The sequence below is a fragment of the Oncorhynchus kisutch genome, linkage group LG10 (genome assembly GCF_002021735.2).
Source record: "Oncorhynchus kisutch isolate 150728-3 linkage group LG10, Okis_V2, whole genome shotgun sequence".
Lineage (NCBI taxonomy): Eukaryota > Metazoa > Chordata > Actinopteri > Salmoniformes > Salmonidae > Oncorhynchus > Oncorhynchus kisutch.
In genome coordinates this window covers 61,874,653-61,894,130 of record NC_034183.2, presented here as the reverse complement: position 1 = coordinate 61,894,130, position 19,478 = coordinate 61,874,653, and the positions used below count along the sequence as shown (strand labels likewise).

Below are 19,478 nucleotides of genomic sequence, written 5' to 3'. Positions count from 1 at the left end.
TTTACCCTAATTGAATCTTATGCTTTCTATACTCTCATCTCTATGAATCACTGCGCCCACAAATGCTTTGTGTTATCAAGTGAGTGTGATAATCAGGCAGTTTTCTTCCTTCTCTTCCACGCTCACATCTCAGAGACATGGGTGGGTGTCGAGAGCATGGGAAACAAAGACACAGGAGCCAGTGGAGGCTGCTGAGGGGAGAACGGCTCATAATAATGGCCGGAACAGAGCAAATGGAATGGCATCAAACACTTGGAAACCATGTGTTTGATGTATTTGATACCATCCCACTGATTGAGCTCCAGTTAGTACCACGAGCCCGTTCTCCCCGTTAAGATGCCACCAACCTCCTGTGACAGGAGCGTTACTGAACTGTCACCACAAAGCAAATGTAATGCGTGGGGTTTTGGCTTTAACATCTAACCTATTACAAAGAGCATTCTGCCACATGCGTGTGCAACTGTCATGACAACGGCCCATGATGGGAGCGATGGTGTTGCTCTACACTGGTAGGAACCAACTGTTTGTATTTTCGCCCCAGAGCCCGTTTCTCCTCACCTCAGCCCCCCTGCGCTGCTCACACAGATGACTCATCCAAGGATTGTGATCCACTGGCTTTTTCTTTCTCTGAAATCCTTCACTCCATAGCAAGTCCACCCCTGGGGGACCATTTGCAAAGGAAAGCTGATCCTAACAAATAATAATACACACTGCTTCAGAATGGAAAACTGTAAATTGACAACACAGTAGCCTATACCCTGTTCAAGAGTTTGGTTTACTAGACCTAATGATATGGGTGTTTTAGACGTAATTATTGTTTTGCAAGATATTGTTGTGGATTGAAGATACTTGAAGAATCAATCATTTCTGTGGCATTTACCTGACAGCTGAGAGAAAGGCACAGCGGGTTGCAAATGACCAGACTCTGCGTCAGTGAAGACACCTCCACTGCATTTCATTTGCAGGCCAAAAAACCCATATAATCTAGCAGCTGCACAGAGAGAATTCAGACACATTACTTCCAACCCACCCTAATTGGAAGCTGCTGATTCTCAGCTAGCTCGTTCTCATATGCGGCGTGGGCCGAGACATTAAACAATCCCTGCACAGAAGATAACACGCCTCACCAATTAGGGACCATTTCTGGCAAACACATTTTTCTCTTTTCCTTTCTTCCTCCTGCCCTCCTCTCCCCACCTGGACTTCCCCTCTCGTTGTGAGTTGTTATGACTGAAAAGTTCAAAGCAGGTTCAGACAAATCAATTCTGTATGCTCCCCTGCTGTATGTATTTTGTTCCCTTGACAAATGATTTTGACATTTACACCAGTGAAACTAAAGAAGAGATCTTAGTGTGCATGTCAGATATGAAGAGAGGTGGCACATTGGGAGGGATCAGGAGGCTGCCCACTGGAAGCTGTTGGTGGAGTGGAGGAATATCTCAGGCCTCTCACAGAGGGCCAGAAGAATAACCCAGCATGCCTTAACATGCGTCCTACTCCAACTGGATGCAGCCACTCTTCACAGTTTTGTTCCCTAGCAACATGTCACCTTGCCTGTTGTTGTTATTGACAAATGTAGAAATGAAGGCTGTGAGATTATAATTTTTTATAATTGAAAGCATGGGGTTAGAGATAGCATGCTGAGGTGAGGGGGTTTAAGTTAACAATAGAGGTGTTAGAATCTAAGTCAACATCACATCAAATTCATATGCTTTACAACATTAATCCATTAATAACTTACGCACTGTGCGTTTAGTGACATGAAATAAATTAAGTATAGGTTCATAATGGCATCTCAATTATACATAAATGGCATTTAAATCATGTGGTTTTGCAAATTTGCCTAGGAAGCATAGGTGAACACAAGTTGCAAGAGATGGCCTTTCCAACCTTGCATGTTGCTGCCTGTCTTTCTACTGTGTCTCCATTGACCTGTGCTCTGTGACTGTGACTGGTCTAATGGAATTCATTAGTGAAGGATTAGAAAACTGTTGAAGTGTGACAATGAGAGATTGAATCAATACTGGTTGATAGAGCTGTAAAATAATACTTCTATGGAATTGTGTTATCTGACTCAGAGGAAGAGTTGATGAGAGTTGAGACCCTTTCCTCCATCACATTCTATGCATTTCTGCAACCTTTTCTTGATCAACTTGAACAGTATTTACATTTATAACACAATGTATTCTGAAAATAATCTAACAATTGGATGATCTAGTGTACAACAGCTAAATAATGATATTCAATGTATCAAGTTACTGTCGATTATGTCTCAGTTCCCAGTTCAATATGTGATGTGCAAGATCTTGTAAACCATTGGCTCAATAACCGGAGATAGGAGAAATTGACATTGACTTGCTTCCAAATTGCATGGAATCTGTATATATTTTCTATTCATCTTTATCACATTGACAGTGATGATGTGACCGAATTTTATGTGACATTTCTGTCTATTGGCTCAGAGCTGGGTTCAGTATTGGTGACCACTGGCATTTTGCAGTCCCTATATTGAACCCATGAGCTTCCTCTGAGAGAACAAATCACGCTGTGCCAGCGACTGTCTTTCAGTTGTGGATTGGACAGGTCCATGTAGGCTGGCTATTGGTTCACTGCAGTGGTCACCAAGACTTTGCATTGGAACACACTGGTACCCTTTCTTACCAGAAAGACCATTTCTAACACCCATTGTTCAACATAAGATAGTGTTAATTTAATGGGTACAGATCAGTGGAGGCTGCTGGGGGGGGGGGGGGGGGGGATTGGCTCATAATAATGGCTGGACTGCAAATGGAATGGCATCAAACACATGGAAACCATTTATTTAATGTATGTGATACCATTCCACTCATTCCGCTCAAGTTCTTACCAGGAGCATGTCCGCCCCAATTAAGGTGATACTAGCAACCTCCTTTGCTACAGTTGAAAAACACTTGGAATCAGATGGACAATTGAATGCCATTGAAATACACATCCTGTACGTGGAGCAAAATGTCACAGTGAACGGCCAGTGCCTTTTCAGTCTCTGTGCTGTGGAACCCAGTGATGTCAGAAAGCCCCTGGGTGAGACAGGCCAGCAGCAGAGAAGAGCACAGTGATGGTTACCCTGATTCTCTCTTTACTCCCAGACTCATGAGACCATTAATGAACAAAACAACTATTCCAGGTGCAACACAGCAACTCACATCTGATGACCACAGACAGTGACCATCTCTCAAACACTATCTTCTGCATGTTCAATATTCACACTCACACATGCAGTGACCTGCTCTGAAACACTCTCGCAACCTCAAAGCACCTGCAACCAAATCAGTCACACACAGGAAGATGACATTTATGTTAGTGATATAATGGCAGCATATCTGTGAGGTACAGAACAGCAAAGGCAGAGATGGTGAGAGTAACACCTCTAGTGTTTTCATTTTCTTCTCACGTGAGTCATTCTGAGTCACTCCCAGCAACTTTGCAGCATAGCAAGTCAATTATTGTGCTTTTCTCCTGTATATCTCAGCCTCTTTGAGGAAGAAAACAACATTTAAGGAATGTAATTTACAGGTTATTTAGTTTAAATGCACAAACTATTCAATATTCTAGCTATGCCATAGTACATATTATTTGTTATTTTGTTGCACATATTGTCATTACTATCTAAAAATACTGTAATAAAATAATATTGACGTGTCTATAACTCCGTATAGTGCACAGTAAATGAAGTGAAATAGCCTATATGAAACAGAAACCATATCATGACATAACTAGCGACTAAATCTAACATCTCTGCCATAACCCTAACATGTACATGATCTATAAAGAAACAGTGCGACCTGGTGGCAGAAAACTGAATTAGTTGAAATTGCTGTAAAGCACAGAGCCGACAACATTGTTACTTTAAAGTTTACGTGACTCAAGAAAACAATAACACAATTAGTAGATTCGGATATTTCAGCCACACCCGTTGCTGACAGGTGTATAAAATTGAGCACACAGCCATGCAATCTCCATAGACAAACATTGGCAGTAGAAAGGCCTTAAAGAAGAGCTCAGTGACTTTCAACATGGCACCGTCAATGTATGCCACCTTTCCAACAAGTCAGTTTGTTAAATTTCTGCCCTTCTAGAGCTGCCCCGGTCAACTGTAAGTGCTGTTATTGTGAAGTGGAAATGTCTAGGAGCAACAACGGCTCAGCCGCAAAGTGGTAGGCCACATAAGTTCACAGAACAGGACCGCAGAGTGTTGAAGCGCGTCACGTGTAAAAATGGTCTGTTCTCGGTTGCAACACTCACTACATAGTTCCAAACTGCCTCTGGAAGCAATATCAGCACAATAACTGTTCATCGGGAGCTTCATGAAATAGGTTTACATGGCCGAGCAGCACATAAGCCTAAGATCATTATGCGCAATGCCAAGCGTTGCCGCCAATGGACTCTGGAGAAGTCGAAACGCGTTCTCTGGAGTGATGAATCACGTTTCACCATCTGGCAGTCCGACGGACGAATCTGGGTTTGGTGGGTGCCAGTAGAACGTTACCTGTTAAAATGCATACTGTCAGGATACAGGATACAATGACACCCTGGATACAATGACACCCTGGACAATTCTGTGCTTCCAACTTTTTGGCAACAATTTGAGGATGGTTCTTTCCTGTTTCAGCATGACAATGCCCCCATGCACAAAGCGAGGTCCATAGAGAAATTGTTTCTCAAGGTCGGTGTGGAAGAACTTGACTGGCCTGCACAGCACCCTGACCTCAACCCATTGAACACATTTGGAATGAATTGGAACGCCGACTGTGAGCCAGGCCTAATTGCCCAACATCAGTGCCTGACCTCACTAATGCTCTTGTGCCTGAATGGAAGCAAGTTCCAGCAGCAATGTTCCAACATCTAGTGGAAAGCCTTCCCAGAAGAGTGGTGGCTGTTATAGCAGCAAAGGGGGGACCAACTCCACATTAATGCCCATGATTTTGGAACGAGATGTTCGACGAGCAGGTGTCCACATACTTTTTGTCATGTAGTGTAGCTTCATAGTCCACGTATTTTGATGGCTGGGGTAGAATGTAAAGATGGTTTATCGTTCTGTCCATAGCTAAATAGTTTTTTTTTTGTCCCTTTCTCTGTAAATGTTCTGGTGGCCCTATTGTAGGCTACCCTATCATTCTGAATGTATTAATATTGTCTTATTTTATGCAATGTATAAATTCCCAATTAGTAGACAATAGTCCAGTGAATGTAACTTTCACTTTAACAGATGACGTACCTAATTTAATTTAATTTGTGCTGCTTCAGTTTTTTTGCGAGAACTCCTCTGCTGTGGAAACGACGGAAGCGCAGTTCTGGATTTTGGTTTGACTGGTAGAAAGAAGGATGGAGTTTCTGACAGGGAACCCGTTTACTACACCGGTGGGCCAGCGAATAGGTAATTGTTACATTTTAACTAATAAAGTAGGTTTATAGTGGTTTGGCAGGTGAGTTTGTAGATAATTTACATTGTTGCATCGGACATGACTCGCTTCAAGACATTGGTAGGCTACTGTTGGAAAACAGACACTATCACCCCATAAAACGCCACTAGATAATCCGTAGGCTATCGAAAGGGAAATTGGCGTTATTGGTTATGTATTTAATAAGAAACGAAACTGACAATTGCTTGTTTATAGTTAGTTAATTGATCAAGATTGACAGTGGAAGAAGAGATTAGATTATGCTATTACTTGACTGACACTTGCACCGCACAATAATACCCTAGAGGCGGGTTTACAGTGTTTTAATCCTCAATTTAATTGGCCAGTTTGGGTATTCTTGGTCCTCTATAGACCAATCGTTTAGCAAGCTCTGGGTGGGACGGTGAAAAGTTGTTCCTTTCCTTCGTGACCTAATTTTAAGAAACGGGAATTTAATAAAGTTCCAATGCAGCCATTTTTATGTCGATATCAAATAATTTCCGTGTAACCATGCAGTACCTTACTGTGAATGTTTTTATATTAAAATTGTCAAAAATAAACAATTTACTTCTTAACAAAGAGCAATTTCGCAATCAATAATTTTGCTAGGACTGTGAGTGGGAGAGGAAAGCTGAAAACTAGCTGTTATTTGCAGAGGTTTGGAACTCTTTCTTATTGACATATTAACTAATTTACCAGGTAGACCAAAATGCCATCCCACCAAAACAGGCAACCATTTCAGTTAGACTTTTCAAACATCTCTTACACTAAAAGGTCATTACCATTTTCACAATAGTACACTGTATTATTTCCACCTAATAGTGTGAAAATATATATCAAACACAGAAAAATCACATTTTTGACTGCACTGGGCCTTTAAGAAATAATAGAATAACATTGCTGATTTAATAATTAATCTGCTTGCTGATTTACTACAAGTGGCCTACAATTTTATCTTTTAACCTTAAACTCCCCTGTGATGTAATTATAGATGTAAAAACAATCTGCCTATTTTAATGTATATGACCACAATGAGAGAGTACAAGTAGGAGAGGTTGTTCTACTTTCTCGACTGAGCTAAATCTTGTTTCTATCCCCTCCTATTCAGAGAAATGAAGACCGAACATTTAAATGGTTTAATAAGCGTCTGCCAAGGAACCTAATGCTGGTCACAGTGACTATGTCTTCCAGGTAATTTTATGCAAAATAAAGTGCAATGTCTCAATTGTTTTTGTTCTCAGAATATGCAACCAGCTCCAGTCTCCAGTCGGAGGACTGGGCCCTCAACATGGACATCTGTGACATCATCAATGAGACAGAGGAGGGGTGTGTATCCTCTGACATAATGGACAATTTTCTCCTTTGACAGTTTACTGTATTGTGCTCTTGTTGTTTGAAGTTGATTGTTTACCTACAATGATTACAGGCCTAGAGATGCATACAAAGCAATAAAGAAGAGGATTGTTGGAAACAAGAACTTCAGAGAGGTCATGCTGGCATTGACTGTGAGTGTCACATTTACCTCTCTCATTCACCATACTTTTTCCTTTTCTTCATGAACTTGTAACCTAACTTTCTTTCTCTCGCCATCTCTCTTATGTCATGTTGGTTCTCAGGTACTGGAAGCGTGTGTGAAGAACTGTGGCCACAGGTTCCATGTGCTAGTCTCAACCAGGGAGTTTGTTGAGGGGGTTCTTGTCAGGTCCATCTTACCCAAGAACAATCCCCCTCTGGTCCTGCATGACAGAGTGCTCAGCCTTATACAGGTGAGAGATAGCATTGGTACTCATACCTTCAGTAAGTCACAGAGCTGTGTTGGAATTGAAAGCTAGCTATTGTTGGGTGTGTGCTGTTTATGATGTGTGTCTGTCTATTGTTCAGGCATGGGCAGACGCATTCCGCAGCTCACCAGCTCTGACGGGCGTGGTCTATGTGTACGAGGACCTGAGACGGAAAGGACTGGAGTTCCCCATGACTGAACTAGACGGATACTCCCCCATTCACACTCCAAATAGGGTATACCTTCAAACAATGACTGGTGAAAATGCATGCATTTCCTCACTGACAAATACAGAGTACAACTTTCTGCTAAAGTTGTTTTAACTCCCTACTCCCTAACACTAGTCTCTAACTCAACTGGTCCCTGTGCTCTGTCCACCAGACTGTGCCTGATAACGGGCCTGTCACTGTATCTGCTGCACCCTCATCCCCCAGGCCTGTCCCCATATCACCACAGCTTCCTGCATCCCAACAGAGCGAGCAGGGACCCCTCACCTTCACACCTTATCAGGTGATTGGAATGCTCCCGTCATACAGGGGCCTCTAAAATGGCATGGCTTTTCTTTTAGTAACACAACAATCTTTTGCATGCAGGCTGAATTCACTCCAGGGCATTACTTTAAAATCCAATTACCTTGTGCACTGTGGATGATTCACAGTTACTTGTTTCACATTCAGAATTTATAATAAAAGTTGATGCTTTACAGTATTATGCCAACCCAACACAATTTAGCATATGAGTGCTGATGCCATTGACTCCTATTCCAGGTTAAAAAGTTGAAGACCGACCTGGGAGTGGTTCGAGGTAACCTGACAGTGATGTCAGATATGATGTCTCAACTGGATCCAGCAACAGCCAAGCATTCAGACACAGAGCTGCTTCAGGTTAGTTGGTTCACTCGCTGGGCTCTCTCTATGGCTGTGACACACGTCATCTGTTTGTATCCATCTCTCTTTTGTCCATTGCTGACTCTCTGTATCTCCTGCTCTCTCTCTCTCTCTGTCAGTAGGAGTTGTATGCAGCATGTAAAGACATGCAAGATAAGATAATGGAGCTAGTCCCAAGACTCAGTGAGGAGAAACTGACCGAGGAGCTGCTGGTTGCCAATGACGAAATCAATGCCACATTCACTCGCTACCAGAGGTATTGTCCTAAATGATCAACATCAGATACAGTCAATAATTCCTGCTATGATAGCAGTATGATTTTCATTATTTCCTTTCCAGGTTTCAGAGACAAAGAGCTACACAGCAGGTAAGTGCTTTTTCTTAAGCATCTGTGGTCCTTTACTCTTATCACAAATGCATGTTTGGATGAGAAATATGTACTGTTCAAGTTCTTCACATTTTTTCCCAATCGCCTAGAGCCCAACCTACGTCAACCTTATTGACCTCAGCGCAGCAATCAAGCCTGTTGTTACAGCTCCCACCCACAGCCATCTCAGCCGATCAACAGTGGACACAGTGTCTAGTCAGATGACAGGACTCAGTAAGTAACTACAGTGTTCCTCTGATAGAGGTTCTCAATGTCTCTATAGTACAATTCATTGTCTTACCCTGTTTTCCCCCATAGGTATGAGGGAATTCGATGAATTTGCACAGAACAGGAGCATCTCACAGACACAACTAAGACCGAGGTAATGGACAGCTCCAACAAAAGTCCAGGTTTAGTTTTCATGGTAGAATGGATTGTTCAGACTTATAGCAAGAGTGAGAGGGAGCTTACTAAAGCAGGTCTCTAAAGCAGGTCTCAAGACTTTCTCCTGTCTGAGTACTGTATAACAAATGGACTAGTGCTGTGGTTGTCTTGTCACTCCCTGGCTTGTTTAGGTTATAACAGTCCTGCTCCAGCTAAGGTGGTGCACTAGTCTAGACCGGAAGTGAACCTGACTGGCTCAGGATGGCTGCTTATCTCTCTCAAGATATTTGTGCCCTTCATTCTGTCAATAAGGATTATGAATAGTCTGACATGAACTGCAAGCTTATATGGCTAGTGAGAGAATTGCAAACATTTTCAATCCAAATGTTGAAGGAATGTTCCTCTATATTTGGTTTTCCAATAAAGTTGTTCATACTTTGGCCAACGGTTACTTGTGGAGATGGCTATTATTCTACTACTGTATGTACACTGTAAACTGCATCATTTTCTAAGCAGTGAAATATGTGTTTCAGTGAGCGGAATGAAGGTGATGCCGACAGTCTGGCTCAAGCACAGAACACCAGATTACAGAACACTGGAACGGTCAGTAACCCCAGAATTATTTAACCCAGTACAGATTTGAAAGGATGTTTGTTTAGGAAGGGCATTGCTTGTGTCCATGGAGTCCTTATGCCCTGTGGAGTTACTAAGTGTCACTAATATGTACAATAACCCTGTCTTAGTTAATGTGTTGGTCTGCTATGTGTAAACAATGTTCTGTGTCCTGCCGCAATTTTGTTAGTGCTATAAGATTCTGTCTCTGTTTTGTCTCCTTGTTCATAACCCAATGGTTTTGTGTTATGGCATGCATGTCAACCAGTATCTTTGTTCATAAATAAAAATGTCTATCTGTGTAAAGGGTGACAGCCCAGACATCACCCCCCTCAGCTCCTCGACACAGTTTGATTGGATGATAGAAAAGGGAATGGTGGGTCTGATTGGCTGGCACAGTGCCATTCCATTTGCATTCTACCCCTGGTGCTTATGCTGGGATGTTTTGCATTCAAGCATGTTTAGTGTGTATTTTAATGAATGATTGTTTCCTTCCGTCTTTGTACTGAGATGGTTGTATGATCTTTTTTCCGGTGTGCCTGATCTGGTTATTTTTAGCTTACTTTGATTTTTGCATTCATGTGTTGAGTGTAATAAGTGTTCGTTTCTGAAACTGATAGATTGTGTGTATTGGCACATCTTAAAGGGATACTTATGGATTTTGGCAATGAGGCCCTTTATCTACTTCCCCAGAGCCATATGAACTCACGAACACCATTTTTGTCTGTGTCCAAAATGGCCTCATTGCCAAAATCTCCAAGTATCCCTTTTTAAATCATAATTCTTCTGAATCATTACTATACTTGCTAATTTACTCCCACTCTCTTCTGTTTTCCCTGCCGTAAATTTGGTGTGGTGGATGGATCCCTTGTTTCCCCTGTCTAAAATAAACTGGTTTCAATCAGAATACTAGGGGTCAGCATGCTTGAATGGTGGTTATGTGTAGATTGCCAAAGACAAATGTAACGGTAATGGTACTCTAGAGTCTGGCGGTCACAAGAAAACAGTGGCTTACAGTACATCCAGACAGTAACCTCTTGCCTAACTCCCCCAGATCCCTGTGAGTCAGACATCTGTGATGGATGACATTGAGAAGTGGCTGGATGTGGACGAGGTGGGTCATTGTTAGCATTCACTCAATGTCATGGTATACAAGCAGAGTCCAACTGGGTTCCATGTTATACCAGTGCCAGTCCTTGCACCCCCTCTCTAATTTGGTTTTAAGGACTTCATGCTTTACCCCAGCAAATGTAACATTCCTGAATTCTTGAACATATTCAATTTTGTTTGGACATGTGACTTTTGACGTGAACACAACAGTCATGGCTTTCATGTGTATTATGTGTATCACAGGAGGACGACATGGCTGATTCAGAGGGTGTGACAAGTGAGGGTGAGTGTCTATTTCTCATCCACTCCCTGGGTATCGCTATGTAGATACAACAACAGTTTAGTTTGCTTCCTTGTACTATTACAAAGTCCTGAGTAATCCCTCTTTGAGACCAACAAAGCACGCCTAAGGCAACTTCTCCTTCTCCCTCCTTTTAGAGTTTGACAGGTTTCTGGCAGAAAGAGTGAGAGCAGCGGAGCGACTCCCGTCCCTGAAAGCTTTTTCTCGTGACGACAACAACCACTCAGAAAAATAGGCCAAGCCGCAACCTGTCACATAACCAATGCCATTTTCCCAAATAGTGTGAGAGGACTGAACTGGCTGAATGTATGATTGGCACATACAGTGAGTAAATGACTGGTGGGAACAACAACTCCTGACAATAGGGTTGTGCTACTGACACTCAGGTACACTACAGAACTACTTTATGTTCAACTCTCCTGGGTTAAGGTCTTCATCTAGTACGTTTTAATGTATATTTTTATGTTAAGGCTAAATTAACTTGGACCAAGTGTTTTTAACTTACACTAAGAGTGTTATGATAAGAACTTAAGTCGTCCAGTGCCACTATAAATATGGATATCCAGTTGAGGAGGCTGGTGGGAGGAGCTATAGGAGGATTGGCTTATTATAATGAATGGAATGTAGTCAAACATGTGGTTTCCTTATGTTTGGTATGGTTCCATTTATTCCATTCTAGACATTATAATGAGCCTGTCCTCCTATAGCTCCTCCCACCAGCCTCTGGTATGGCTGCGGATACAAACATTTGCACAATTATTAAGTTTAGTTCCTGTTATGTTTCTTAGAAGAGAATGGAATATGCCCAATATTTTCAGATGAACTTTGAATGGTGTGCATTCCAGAAAATGCAGGCATGATACACAATGTTAGTAGATTGCCATAAGGTATAATTAGGGGAAATGTATTATGTGATGCTCATGATGAATCCCATTTGTAATACCGAACACTTTTGGGAAGAGCAATACAAACCTAATTGTTTCTGGAGTACTTGAAGTTTATCAAATGTTACACAATGTCAGTCTAGAAGTTGTTCTCAACTGGCCTCCCTGGTTAAATAAAGGTGAAATAAAATACGTTAACATTAAACACAGATGAAGTCTTAAAGAATAAAAGTTTGCTTTTATTCACTCTGGGAGATGAGGAGCTCAGCGTGTGGTCTGATTTCATGGTTCTGCAAATATGACTGATTTCTGTGTTTAGTGGAATTATGGTATACCAATTTTACAGTCTGTGACTGTGAATAACACAGTTTTTGCAGTTTCCAATGTCATTTAGAAAAGCATGTTGAATCTGTCAAGTGCTTACAGGAGTGATAATGCTTTTGTCATATCAACTTTAAAGGTGTCTGAAGAAACTGGGATGCCATAACTTTTACAAGGAACAGCGAAGGGCTGAGTGGAGTTCCAAACAGCTGGGGCAAGGGGAAGTTGAGCTATGTATTTTTTCCTGATATTAGGAACGTGCCTAAAACCAAAGTATGGAAGAGGCAATTTAGAAATGCGTTGTGAAGCATAAACTAGGCCACTGTTTGGTTCTCTGAAATACTGCATTTTGATCTGTAAATCTCTCTTCTGCATGGTATCTAAACTATACTGAACTAAAATATAAATGAAAATTTCAATGATTTTACTGAGTTACAATTCAAATGGAAATCAGTAAATTGAATGAAATGTTATCAGGCCCTAATCTATGGATATCACATGAATGGGCAGGGGCGCAACCATGGGTGGGCCTGGGAGCCAGGCACAGCCAATCAGCATGGCCCCCACACACACACACACAAAAGGTCTTGATTACAGACAGAAATACTCCTCAGTTTCATCAGGCGGCTGGTGTCAGACAATCCCACAGGTGAAGCCAACGGGTGTGGAGGTCCTGGGCTGGCGTGGTTACACTTGTCTGCAGTTGTGAGGCCCTTTCGACATACTGCCAAATTCTCTCAAATTATGTTGGAAGTGTTTTATGGTAGTGAAATGAACATTCAATTATCTGGCAACAGCTCTGGTGGACATTCCTGCAGTCAGCATGCTGATTGCATGTTCCCTCAACTGGAGACCTCTGTGGCCTTATGTTGTGACAAAACCGCACATTTTTGTGTCCTTTTGTCCACAGCAAAGGAGCAATGCTCACTAATAGGGATGTGAACCAATTTGTGCTTTTATTTCAGTTCATGAAACATGGGACCAACACGTTACGTCGTGTTTATATTTTTGTTCAGTATAAGCTGTTTACCTCCATCTCTGTATCCTATGTACAAGTAGTTTTATTTATTTCACCGTTATTTAACTAGGCAAGTTAAGAAATTTTTATTTACAATGACTGCCTACCCCGGCCAAACCTGAACGACACTGGGCCAATTGTGCGCTGCCCTATGGGACTCCCAATCACGGACTTAGACTGCTTTGTTTATTTGGTTGCTAATCTTTTATATCAGTGGTTTGGTTTTCTACGGGTTTAATTGAAAATGTAAATGTTTTATTTGAAGTAGGTTACTTTCTGTTACTTGCAAATTAAATGTGCGAACCCCGCTTACCGGACAACTGGCCATGTGAAACGAACTCGCCCTGAGTGTGGTTACACCACGGAGTTTCTAAACCCAGAAGTGAAACATCGCGAGACTTCCAGCCCGGGATTTGGGTTTTGAGAAGTAAAACATTATTCCTTAGTTGTACATTTTCTCGAAATCTAAAGGCAACCTAGATTCGAGCCAATGTGTTAAATAGTTTAACATGTTATTACTCCAACCTCGTGAAAGTGACAAACTGAACGTCGCCTACAAGTGTGATCAGGGATAGGATAAACTATCTTCATACTGTACTGTCTTTGGCTATATGTTTTGAGACGTGGTTAGATTCAGAAAGCATCTCTATACTCCCATTGCTTCTGATTGGTGCTCCATGATACGCCCAAGTGCGTTACATATCACTGACGTCACTCACAGTATTTTTGGCCACGCCTTACGTTGTTATCCTGTCTAGTCGCAACCTGTTAACTGCTTGGAAAGATTTTGACAGAAATTCATAATGCCTATTCGAACAGCTGTCCGTTATATTAGTGCCCCAATAAGATATATTTTGAGACCCTCAACTACCACCTCAAACCGGGGCTATGCAGCTATCGCCGAGGCTAGAACGGTGCTGGAGCATGAACTTGAAACGATCCGAACTGGTGGAACGTGGAAAGGAGAAAGAATAATCACGTCCAAGCAGGGTCCTCGTATCAACGTGGACGGCAGTCATGGCGGTGAGTAGCCTGACGTTATAGTTAGGGGTCAGCTCACCAACTTTCAATTGATATTGATTTGCCTACCTATGCTTTGCTGTCCTCAAGTGACATGAAAACATGGCAGAAGTTGGCACCGTGGAATTTAAGTCTAGCCTACCCACGTTGTCTAACCAGGTCGAATTTGTTGCATACAGCTAAGAGTTGTAGCAAGCTAAGTTAGCTAGCAAATTTACCTATTAGCTTAGTCTTGTTCGCCCCCATCTGAAGTTCGCGGAAATTCATCTCAGCCTGGTGGTGTTGGGGTAGCTAGCTACATGACCGAGACTTGCCCTACTTGACAACTGGAAGTTATAACGTTACGTGTGCTTAGTGTTATCGTTATTTGTGGTGGATGCTGGTGTTGTTAAACCCATATTTCTGCCACCAACGTAACTACTAAATTGTTACTGTTCACTTTTGTGTACCAGAGAAAGACTGACCCCTAGTGCTGATTTATGAATGGCCTATGGCTCTCGTGTACAGCTGGCACTCTTCTGTATTTGCCAGTATGTACACAATGGTAGAAATCCCTCACTCATACTCCCTCCAGCAGTCATGCAAGGTCACTGTGGTAATTGTTACTGGTAAATCAAGCTTTCTCTGGCAGTTGGGTCAGTATTGTTATGGTGTGCATGTCCTCTGGAGAACCTGGCTTATATATGCTTACTTATTGTCTCTCTCTCTCTCTCCCCATACAGACATATTGAATTTCTGCGCAAACAACTATCTGGGCCTCTCCAGCCATCCCCAGGTAGTGGAGGCAGGGATTGAGGCCTTGAAGAAGTATGGTGCTGGGCTGAGCTCAGTGAGATTCATCTGTGGCACACAGGTAACCTAAAGACTGCTTGCTCAAGTGTTTCTGGTGGTTCTGTGTGAGTCCACATGACTCTGTGATTGTGTCTCCTCTCATTCTCGTATTACAATATGATCCACAGGACATTCACAAAGATCTGGAGCAGAAGCTGGCTCAGTTCCATGAGCGTGAGGACTGCATCCTATATGCCAGCTGTTTTGATGCCAACGCAGGGCTATTTGAGGTTTGTGATTCTTGAATACATTAACATGTGATTAACTGTTTTATACATTCTGTTGCATGGTCTGTCTTTACAGTTTCTGTGCCACTGTATTAAACAATCGTAAAGTAGTAATGCACACTTTTTCTACGTCAGGTTCTGTTGGGCCCTGACGATGCAGTTCTTTCTGATGAGCTGAATCATGCCTCTATTATTGATGGGATCAGATTGTGTCGGGCCAAGAGGTTCAGATATAAACACATGGACCTGAATGACTTGGAGACCCAGCTGAAAGAGTCCCAGGTAAAGAGAGTGCTATACACGCATTGAAATAATAATCTCCTTGAGGTGATCATGTGGCATAATGACAGCGGGGTAAGGAGCAAGACAGGCATCATCTGCTGTCCATCTTCCAGCTAGAGGATTTCTAAACCCTGTCTTCCCCATCATAATACCTGCACTACCTTCAGCCATTACACATATTTGTTAGAATATGATTGCACAGTATCTTTTTTAAATTAAGGGCTCCACCTTTCATGAAGCTTATTGTGCTGAATCCTCTTGAAATCCATGAAGCTTGAAACCATAGTGATGGGTAAATAAAGGTTGCTGAATTGATTTTAGTGTTAATGGGCTGTGTTTGCGTCACTGGTCATCATGGCTCCCTGTCCTCCTCAGTCATCTCGTCTACGCCTCGTTGTCACGGATGGTGTGTTCTCCATGGATGGTGACATGGCTCCATTGAAGGGGATCTGTGACCTGGCAGAGAAGTATGGAGCCATGGTCTTTATTGACGAATGCCATGCTACAGGCTTCATGGGCCCACGAGGCAGGTGAGTGAAGGTCCGGGTGGAGAGAAAAAAGGACAGATGGAGAAATTATGCTAGAACTTTACTGATGTAATTATGCCTAGGAAAACTAAAAAGAATGATGGTTTCGTAGCCAATTATGTCAATAGTGTTATTACATTTTGTTTGCAGAGGCACAGATGAGCTCCTGGGAGTGATGGACAGGGTTCATATTGTCAACTCTACTTTGGGAAAAGCACTGGGAGGTGCAGCTGGTAGGTTTCCCTCTGTTTCGACTCGTATATGGAGTTGCATAACGGTACTGTATGTTCTCAATAGTTATGAAATGTCACTATTGACAATGTAGGCTGTGTAATTGAACTCCATAAATGGATGACAAAACTAACTTGAAAATGTACATTGATATAGGGCATTTGGAAAGTGTTCAGACCCCTTGACTTTTCCCATATTTTGTTGTGTTACAGCCTTATTCTAAAATGGTTTAAAAAACGAGTCAATTAATTTGATTGGACATGATATGGAAAGGCACACACCTGTCTATATAAGGTCCCACAGTTGACATTGAATGTCAGAGCAAAAACGAAACCTTGCAGTCGAAGGAATTGTCCGTTGAGCTCAGAGACAGGATTATGTCGAGGCACAGATCTGGGGAAGGCTACCAAAAAATGTCTGCAGCATTTAAGGTCCCCAAGAACTCAGTGGCCTCCATCATTCTTAAATAGAAAACGTTTAGAACCATCAAGACTCTTCCAAGAGCTGGTCTCCTGTCCAAACTGAGCAATCAGGGGAGAAGGGCCTTGGTCAGGGAGGTGACCAAGAACCTGATGGTCACTCTGACAGAGCTCCAGAGTTCCTCTGTGGAGATGGGGAAAGCCTTCCAGAAGGACAACCATCTCTGCTGCTCTCCACCAATCAGGTCTTTATGGTAGAGTGGCCAGACGGAAGCCACTCCTCAGTAAAAGGCGCATGACAGCCCGCTTGGAGTTTGCCAAAAGGCACCTAAAGACTCTCAGACCATGAGAAACTAGATTCTCTGGTCTGATGACACCAAGATGGTCGGAATGCCAAGTGTCATGTCTGGAGGAAACCTGTCACCATCCCTACGGTGAAGCATGGTGGTGGCAGCATCATGCTGTGGGGATCTTTTTCAGCGGCAGAGACTAGTCAGGATCGAGGGAAAGGTGAACGGAGCAAAGATCCTTGATGAAAACCTGCTCCAGAGCGCTCAGGACCTCCGACTGGACAACGACCCAAAGCACACAGCCAAGACAATGCAGGAGTGGCTTTGGGACAAGTTTCTAAATGTCCTTGAGTGGCCCAGCCAGAGCCCGGACTTGAACCCGATCAAACATCTCTGGAGAGACCTGAAAATAGCTGTGCAGCGACCCTCCCCTTCCAACCTGACAGAGCTTGAGAGCATCTGCAGAGAAGAATGGGAGAAACTCCCCAAATACAGGTGTGCCAAGTTTGTAGCATCATACCCAAGAAGACTCAATGCTGTAATCGCTGCCAAATATGCTTCAAGAGTACTGAGTGAAGGGTCTGAATACTTATGCAAATATGATATTTCAGTCTTTTGGGGGGGGGGGGGGGGGGGGGGGCTGTAACGTAACAAAATGTGGAAAAAGTCAAGGGGCCTGAATACTTTCCAAATGCACTGTATAAGGTGGATATGGGTTTTCTATCTGTTTTCTCTCAGGTGGGTACACAGTGGGTCCTAAACCTCTGATTGACTTGCTGAGGCAGCGCTCTCGTCCGTACCTGTTCTCCAACTCCCTACCCCCTCCTGTCGTGGGCTGCGCTACCCGGGCTGTCGAGCTGCTCCTCGCTTCCAATGAGATTGCCCAGAGTGTCGGGGACAAAACCATGAGGTGGGAATCGGGGAAGGGACTGGGGCCTCTGTTTTGGTGAATGTGGTAGACACCATCTAAGCTTATGGAATGGTTAACATAGGAGCACGGACAAAAACAGATAAGCCTTTTTGTGTTGGTCTTTGTGAAAAATACGTATGAGCTGAATCATGAATGGGACATGTTTGAAAAGCGCAATTGAATGACCATGAGATGGACTAGTCTTGTGCTGAAAAAGTGACGATCTGTGTTTATTCTGCATTCAACACTTTTGCTTATTTCATCTCTCATCTGTACTGTATCCTTCACAGGAGGTTGGTGGCACATTTAATTGGGGAGGATGGGCTCGTGGTAATGGCTGGAGTGGAAGAGTATCAACCATTTCATTTGCTCCGTTCCAGACATTATTATGAGCTGTCCTCTGCTTAGCAGCCTCCACTGGTGTCCTTCCACACATGTTTACAGTTTCAAGAGCACTACATGTTTCCCAGAGAACCCAGTTAGCAACCATGACAGTTGAAGGCATTGATACTGGGAACGATGGCTATTTCTGTAATGTCTTTATTCACTCCCCCTCTCGTAGGTTCAGAAACAAAATGACAGAGGCTGGGTTCACCATCTCAGGCTCTGACCACCCTATCTGTCCTGTGATGCTGGGGGATGCCAGACTAGCCTCTCTGATGGCTGATGACATGCTGAAACTAGGTGAGGCAACTGTTCAGGCTGAATATGAATGGAGCACAAGCACATTTCAAGCAATATCAAACATTACAACACAATCTGTATATTGGTCGGAAATACTCTGGATTTTTTGTCCACTCATTTTATAGAACTTAACTATTTTTGAAAAGCTTGATCCAAAAGATTTCTGTGGAATTACAAATGAATGGACAAATCAACCTGTAGAGGGAGACAGAGATATTCTCATTGGTATTTTGTATTCAACAATTTTGTATCACAAAATGGGAGCTGACAACAATCAGAGACCTAATAGTTTATTAGCTGCAAACTACACTGCTTGAATTCTAGGGCTGGAAAAAAAATACTCATTTGAATCAGTCTGGCCTTTTCTTGAATAACTGTAGTCTTCAGTGTTATGTCTAGCTACTACAAGTACCCATTATTCTGTCTCCCACAGGAGTGTATGTGATTGGGTTCTCCTACCCAGTGGTACCAAAGGGCAAAGCCAGAATCCGGGTCCAGATCTCAGCGGCCCACACTGACCAGGACATTGACCGAGCTGTGGATGCTTTCATACAGACAGGCAGGAAGCATGGAGTTGTGTCTTAAATAGAACAATTTGTGGATTATTTTGCTGCCAATAAGCAAGTTAAAAAGACAAGCAGCTTGCAGAGTTTGGACTGCGGTTACAGGTTACACAGGAGGCCTATGAATGACAGTGTGACAAAGATAATTTATTACATACAGGGTAATATATTACAGATTATGCTCAATTGTGGTCAATGCTATTTGTGTTGCTTTTGTGTTGAAGTTGAATGAATAAAATACTTTTAACAAAACGTTGGTATTTTCTAATGGCGCTAGCTAGATATGGTTGTAATACTGGGTAAGCTAGAAGATATATTAAAGTATTGTCTTTATTTAGAGCAATAAACGTGTGCTTGCATCAACAGTAACTTTGTAAACACAACGAACAGGG

At 42.6% G+C, this 19,478-nt stretch overlaps 2 protein-coding genes across 7 annotated transcripts; both read left to right on the top strand.

The window, feature by feature from the left end:
* Positions 1-5,276: 5,276 nt before the first annotated feature.
* On the top strand, positions 5,277-12,030 carry tom1 (target of myb1 membrane trafficking protein). 6 transcript variants are annotated; one of them, XM_031834566.1, is made up of 16 exons: positions 5,277-5,413; positions 6,547-6,764; positions 6,865-6,943; positions 7,055-7,204; positions 7,320-7,454; positions 7,600-7,728; positions 7,986-8,102; positions 8,228-8,361; positions 8,445-8,472; positions 8,583-8,706; positions 8,791-8,854; positions 9,390-9,459; positions 9,776-9,844; positions 10,523-10,582; positions 10,822-10,861; positions 11,017-12,030. In XM_031834566.1, the coding sequence occupies exons 2-16, from the start codon at positions 6,655-6,657 to the stop codon at positions 11,112-11,114; spliced, it is 1,407 nt and encodes a 468-aa protein (XP_031690426.1). In that variant the 5' UTR covers positions 5,277-5,413; positions 6,547-6,654; the 3' UTR covers positions 11,115-12,030. The 6 variants fall into 6 exon arrangements, with proteins under 6 accessions (XP_031690426.1, XP_031690428.1, XP_020349290.2 ...); XM_020493701.2 differs by having other exon boundaries at positions 5,289-5,413; positions 6,680-6,764; XM_020493703.2 differs by lacking the exon at positions 7,600-7,728 and having other exon boundaries at positions 5,289-5,413; positions 6,680-6,764.
* A 1,787-nt stretch (positions 12,031-13,817) lies between these two features.
* On the top strand, positions 13,818-19,338 carry gcat (glycine C-acetyltransferase). Its single transcript, XM_020493698.2, has 9 exons — positions 13,818-14,125; positions 14,845-14,975; positions 15,082-15,183; positions 15,316-15,462; positions 15,838-15,992; positions 16,140-16,222; positions 17,668-17,839; positions 18,402-18,523; positions 18,957-19,338. The coding sequence occupies exons 1-9, from the start codon at positions 13,906-13,908 to the stop codon at positions 19,106-19,108; spliced, it is 1,284 nt and encodes a 427-aa protein (XP_020349287.2). The 5' UTR covers positions 13,818-13,905; the 3' UTR covers positions 19,109-19,338.
* Positions 19,339-19,478: the final 140 nt, after the last annotated feature.

Coding starts and splice junctions, on each gene's coding strand:
- tom1 (XM_020493701.2), top strand. CDS start 5,362: ATGGAGTTTCTGACAGGGAACCCGTTTACTACACCGGTGGGCCAGCGA. Junction 8,473..8,582: donor GACAAAGAGCTACACAGCAG/GTAAGTGCTTTT, acceptor CCAATCGCCTAG/AGCCCAACCTACGTCAACCT. Junction 9,460..9,775: donor GATTACAGAACACTGGAACG/GTCAGTAACCCC, acceptor ATCTGTGTAAAG/GGTGACAGCCCAGACATCAC.
- gcat (XM_020493698.2), top strand. CDS start 13,906: ATGCCTATTCGAACAGCTGTCCGTTATATTAGTGCCCCAATAAGATAT. Junction 15,463..15,837: donor CCCAGCTGAAAGAGTCCCAG/GTAAAGAGAGTG, acceptor TGTCCTCCTCAG/TCATCTCGTCTACGCCTCGT. Junction 15,993..16,139: donor TTCATGGGCCCACGAGGCAG/GTGAGTGAAGGT, acceptor TTTTGTTTGCAG/AGGCACAGATGAGCTCCTGG.